The 6,067-nt window shown below is 33.9% G+C and overlaps 2 protein-coding genes across 2 annotated transcripts; both read left to right on the top strand.

Annotated features, from left to right (window-relative positions):
• The first annotated feature begins 395 nt into the window (after positions 1-395).
• LOC120007433 lies at positions 396-1,863 on the top strand. The gene is made up of 2 exons (XM_038857662.1): positions 396-1,478; positions 1,569-1,863. The coding sequence occupies exons 1-2, from the start codon at positions 1,191-1,193 to the stop codon at positions 1,692-1,694; spliced, it is 414 nt and encodes a 137-aa protein (XP_038713590.1). The 5' UTR covers positions 396-1,190; the 3' UTR covers positions 1,695-1,863.
• Positions 1,864-1,865: 2 nt separating this feature from the next.
• LOC120007443 (uncharacterized protein At2g29880-like) lies at positions 1,866-4,054 on the top strand. Its single transcript, XM_038857673.1, has 2 exons — positions 1,866-2,834; positions 3,279-4,054. Exons 1-2 carry the CDS (start codon positions 2,658-2,660, stop codon positions 3,456-3,458), a joined length of 357 nt encoding a protein of 118 aa, XP_038713601.1. The 5' UTR covers positions 1,866-2,657; the 3' UTR covers positions 3,459-4,054.
• Positions 4,055-6,067: the final 2,013 nt, after the last annotated feature.

Below are 6,067 nucleotides of genomic sequence, written 5' to 3'. Positions count from 1 at the left end.
TTGTCCATTTCACATCCAGTAGGTATTCTAGTATTGATGTAATTATTCGTTGAGTTATATTGCTATATTTTGTAGGTGAAATCATACACACCCGAGCTATTAACAGTGTGTTTGGTTGCATGGTTCCGGCGGGAATGGAACCATGTATTCCGTTCCTAATGATAATTCCAGTGTTTGGTTGTTAGCTTTCATGAGAATGAAATTGTAAAGTTCCTTTGTACACAGGAACTTCACATTCTCAGCTCTCCCCTAGGAACTTCAAGTTCCGTTCCTGCCCATAATTAAATTAACAAATGAATTTACAAAATTACCCTTGATAAGAGATCTTGACCATTCATATGAATGAATCTCAGCCATTCATTTCTTTTAACCTAAAAACCCACATATTCGATTCTGTCTGTGCCGAAAGTGGTAGGAAGAAGACGACGCACTGCTGCTTCTCATCTCCAATACAGGTTCGTCTTCTTAATCATTCAACCTTGCAGTTCTCTTGATCGAACAGGGTATGGGTTTAGGGAATGATTCTCTATTTGTTTATGTATTTTACTTTCTTGATCGAACAGGGTCTTCCCCTCTTGCTTTTAGAAGCCTCCATCCTCGTTCTAGGTCCTCCCTCCATACCTTCTTATATGCGCAGATTTCTTTTACTTTATCGTTTCGTTTTCATTAGTTGACAATTGTTGCTTTCACTTCAATGTTGAATTAATTTTTATCAATAAAGCATGCATTTTGATGGTCTTTCTGTGATTATTTGACTAACAAAAGGTCTCTGTTGGATTGGATAATTTGCAATTAGGGATTGAAAAATCTATGCACCCAAGTTGCTTTCAATGTGACCCTAACCAATGCTCTTTGTTTAATTGTTTGCTTCTCTTTAGACTTTCTTTAAGCTCCTCTGAACTTCCTTTATTTGTGCTATCTTTGTCCTATGGGGCGGTCTTCCTTTATGCACTATTATAATGCAGTGATGGCTCGAACGATGCGAAAGAAGAAATTGGTTGCTGCATTGTCTCTGTGGAACGAAATTGTTTCCTCGATTGTTCAAATTTTTTTATCTATTATGTATTGCAACATCACTCCAAACGTTAAGACCAAGAGGTTGGTCTTATATATTAGATTTTGCAGTTCAAAGATCACACCTTAGAAATCTAGTGTACTCAAGTGACAATACATGCATTGCACAATTAAGAATGAATAGGGTGACTTTTGGAAATCTATGGTCTATGTTAAAGAATTTAGGAGGTCTAAAACCAACAAAAAACATATTGGTGGATGAACAAGTTGCAATATTCTTGCATATTTTGGCTCACCATGTCAAGAATAGGGTTATCGAGTTTAGATTTAAGCGATCTAGTGAGACTATTAGTCAATACTTTAGGAGGGTTTTGAACGTTGTCATTTGTCTACACGGGGAGCTATTGAAACAACCTATACCTGTGCCATCAAACTCAACAGATCAGAAATGGAGATGGTTTAAGGTAATTTAAAAACAGTAGCTATTCTTTTTTCTGGTTTCAATAATTTTAATACTTTTAATTAGAATTTTTATTTTATGCTTTCCTTTGTAGAATTGTTTGGGTGCTTTAGATGGAACACATATCAAAGTAAGAGTACCAGTAGCGGAGAAAGCTAGGTACCTAATCGTAAAGGTGAAATTTCAATCAATGTGCTTGGTGTGTGCGGACCCGACATGAATTTTATCTATGTGCTTCCTGGTTGGGAGGGTTCTACATCTGATGGGAGGGTACTACGTGATGCCATTAGTAGGCGCAATGGTCTAAAAGTCCCACAAGGTGAGAATGCATGATCATACATTGTAAATTAGTTCAATAAATCACAGAATGCATAATAGTAACCGTCCTATTATCTTGTGGATGCTAGCTATACCAATTGTAAGGGCTTTTTAGCTCCATTTAGAGGGTAAAGGTATCATCTCAATGATTGGAGACATGGCCATCAACCAGTCACTCCTGTGGAGCTTTTCAATATGAAACATGCATCAGCCAGAAATGTTATTGAGAGATGCTTTGGGTTGCTGAAAATGAGTTGGGTAATTCTTCGTAGTCCATCTTTCTACCCAATTAAGATACAAAATCGGGATAATCATTGCATGTTGTTTGTTGCATAACCTAATTAGGAGACAAATGGATAGTGATCCAATGGAACCATTACTAGATCAATTGCATAGTACATTAAACTTTTCTTCTCCACCAATTTCTTCAATTGAACCAAGTGATCAGTGGAGCAATTGGAGGAGGGAGTTGGCAGTTCAAATGTTCAATGAATGGAGGGCAACTAGGCATGCGACATGAAGTAAAACTAAATATTATGTACTAGCTACTGCTTGTTACTTTTGGTGTATATGTGGAAAATCCATAGTTGAAACTGTATGTACTTTTTGGTATATATGAATGGAGAAAACTTGGTACTGTTAATGTGTGCAAAATAACTATATGTATGCTTGTTTAATTTTTTCTTTCTTCCTTGGATATGAAGCCATGTCTAAAAAAACAAAACAACAACATATGTGGACCGATGATGAGACTAGTGTGCTTGTTGATGCTTTATTGGACTTGTACAATGTTGGAACGTAAAATGCCGATAATGGGTTCAAAACTGGTTACTTGGCTGTGTTGGAGAAAGTGATAAAAGATAAGATGCCTGAGATAGAAATCAAGGCGAAGCCTCACATAGAGTCGAAGCTAAAACTATTGAAGAAGGACTTCTCGGTGGTATATGACATGGTCTATGGTCCGAGCACTAGTGGATTTGGTTGGGATCCAATTACAAAATGTGTTGTAGCTGAAGCTCCTATTTGGGAGGAGTACATAAAGGTTAGTATGAAATTGATCTTTTTTGTTCAGATGTGGGCATGATTTCTTGATTAATAGTCATATCATATAAATAAATAAAATATCCAAGTGTATTTGGTTCAATTAAATATGTCAGCATTATACACATGGAGCATTTTCTGAATGACCATTGATAAGCATGGTAAAGCAGTATTACCCTCTCAAATCTCTTTTATATTATCTTTTCATATTTAGAATATTTCTCTTTTTATTTGTCAACTACTTTGATAGCTTATCAATGGTCATTGTTTGTGCAGCTTTGCATTTGTCTATTATTACATTGGTTTGGAAAATATTCTATAGTAGTAGGCCTGCACTATCATGCATTTGCTTCTTTGATTTTCATGCATATTATATTGCCTGCTATGTGTATATATGATATGAATGAATTGATGACAAGTCAATATATTTCTTATTCTTTTGTAGAGTCATAAACGGGCAGCTAATTTCAGGCACAAAGAGATCCCGCATTTTGAGGCATTATACACCATTTATGGTAAGGATCAAGCTAATGGAAGTAATGCCCAAGATCCCACAGATGTCATCGAGGAAATGAAAAATGAAGAAGTCATAAACCAAAGTGATGATAGCGGATATGTTACCTGATGTAGACTGGTTGAATGATATGCATGAAATGAACATCCCACTGTTTGGGGTAAGGCCTGAAGATTCTCATTCCCTTCCCAAGAGCCAATGTCAGCTACTGAAGGAGATACAAATCCTTCTGCAACTAATTTTGCATCTCAAGGTGATGGTGAGTCAAGCAAGCAAAAAAAAAAAAAGGAAGTGCAGTCACAATACAGAGGTTATTGAGGCGATTCGAGAGGTTGCTACAACATTGGGAAAAAAGATTGAGAAGGCCACCCACGAGCTTAGTGAAGCAATTGGCACTGAAAAGAGATCTGAGGATAGGAGGGACAAGTTCTTTGATGAACTACGTACTTTAGAGGAGCTATCCATCAATGAGCGCTTCGCTACTGGAGTTAAGATGAGGGGTGATAAGACATTGATTTCAATGTTTTTTAGTTTGTCGGTTGAAGAAATGGAAACATTGTCAAGACTTGCGTTGAAATGTTGTGAGAGTTATGGATTTTATTGCATCTTATGAAAATGAATTTTCCTTTGTTGAACATATTTAAATTTATGTTTTAACAGTTCTTGTATTTATGGATTTTATATTATAGACTTGATGCCTTTTACTCTTGTATTTGTAGATTTTATATTATGGCCTTGATGCCTTTTAACTACGTTGAATATATGTCAGTTGATGTTATGTAAATTTGTCAAAATGTTTCTTTTGTTAAAGGGGTAATATAGTCATTTGTCAATTATTCTCATTCCATTTCTCCATGAATTCCTACATACCAAACATTGGAACATAGAGTTCCTGTTACAATTCCTTGAACAACCAAACGTAGGAATTGATTGAATTCTTGTTCCCGCTCCCGCTCCCGCTCCATTTCCATTTCACATCCAATAGGTATTCTAGTATTGATGTAATTATTCGTTGAGTTATATTGTTATATTTTGTAGGTGAAATCATACACACCCGAGCTATTGTTCATCCCATGGGAACGGGAGCGGGATCCAAATCGCACCTATTATTGTGGGTTTTGTATATTTTGATTATTTCTTTTCTACTTTTATTTTATACTGTTTATGCAGCAACATATTTATGTGTCAACTTGAGATTCGTTTTGCTTGGTTAATTGAATGCATATACACTTATACAGCTCCTGACGAGTACTACTACATGTCAAACTTTAGTTAGACGCGCCCAAAGTTTAGATCCAACCCCGAGAATTTGTACCTGGATATTGAGACCAAGAGAGCTGCTTTGAAAGTTTCTCCATCAGTCGTTAGTCTTGTATCTTACTCAGGTATTTATTCCTTCAGTGATTTGTTTATTACCTTGATAGTTATTAACTATTATTATTCCTTATTTAACTTGGGTTGTTCCTAGGTGAGGAGGAAATATTACAAGGTTCCGGAACTATCATAGAAAGTGATGATAATAGTGATGTCATATTAACTTTTGTCAATCTCATTAGGAGTACTACGGATCAAAATGCCATAGCAGATGATGTCAATGTTCGTATTTGGGGTACATAGTATTCATCTTCATTTGTTATATTGTCTCATGGGAAAAAAGAAATGAAAATTAATATACTATTTTTACAGGTGGTTGCATACCTATCATATGGTAAATTATATCAAGGTCAAGTTGTCGCTCATGATCTTCATTTCAATATTGCTGCTATAAAGATTCAATCAGATTCCCTACTACCAACTACAAGCTTGAGACATTTGGATGATTCTGCCACGATTAATCCAAGCCAGCTTCACATCCCTGAGGAGAAGTCGTTTCAGCTTCATGCACATTCAAGTTCACTCATGTAAAATATTCCATTAACACATGAATTAACCCTATTATGAATTTATTCCTTCATTCAAACATTAAAGACTGCACATAAAGGTTATATATTATTGTCTGTTTGGCTGAGCGGAAGAGGAAGCGGATCCGCTTCCCACTTTCGCTGTGTCAAATTTTTTAATGTTTTTAAAGTGTGGGTCCCACACTTTATAAAAATTTTTATTATTTAATGATTTAAATATAATTATATTTTAATAAAAAATATAAATTAATTATAATTATGCATTTATAATTATTATAACAATAAATTTAATATTGAAATAAAATAATTAAAATTTAAAAATACAAATAAAATATTTATACTTTAAGACTTTTAATTTTAATACATAATGATATATTAAAAAATACAATAAATGTAACAAAATTTATTTGATTAATTAAATATAAATTAAAAAATACAATAAATGTAATTTTAATTAATTTGATTAAGTAAAAAAATACTTAAAATTAATTTTAAATATAAATTATATTTGATTAGGTAAATTAATACTCAAAATTAATTTTAATAAGAATTATATTTATTAGATTAATTTTAATATAAAAATAAAAATAATATTATAATACTTTATTTCAATAGTTTTTCCGCTAGCGTCAGTTTTTAGTTCACCAAATACCTCACAGCATATTTCACAGCTTTAAGCTCAGCATATTTTTCACAGCATTTCCGCTAGCATTGAAAATCCAGTTTTCCACTCTGCCAAACAGAGCCTAATGATATTGCTAAATGTATGATAGTTGTCTGAATATTTATAAATTTTAGCATAGTCCTACATTTAGATGC

This window comes from Tripterygium wilfordii, chromosome 2 (genome assembly GCF_013401445.1).
Source record: "Tripterygium wilfordii isolate XIE 37 chromosome 2, ASM1340144v1, whole genome shotgun sequence".
NCBI classification, from domain to species: Eukaryota; Viridiplantae; Streptophyta; class Magnoliopsida; order Celastrales; family Celastraceae; genus Tripterygium; species Tripterygium wilfordii.
This window is presented reverse-complemented; position numbering and strand designations above follow the sequence as displayed.

Coding starts and splice junctions, on each gene's coding strand:
- LOC120007443 (XM_038857673.1), top strand. CDS start 2,658: ATGCCTGAGATAGAAATCAAGGCGAAGCCTCACATAGAGTCGAAGCTA. Junction 2,835..3,278: donor TTTGGGAGGAGTACATAAAG/GTTAGTATGAAA, acceptor ATTCTTTTGTAG/AGTCATAAACGGGCAGCTAA.
- LOC120007433 (XM_038857662.1), top strand. CDS start 1,191: ATGAATAGGGTGACTTTTGGAAATCTATGGTCTATGTTAAAGAATTTA. Junction 1,479..1,568: donor AGAAATGGAGATGGTTTAAG/GTAATTTAAAAA, acceptor TTTCCTTTGTAG/AATTGTTTGGGTGCTTTAGA.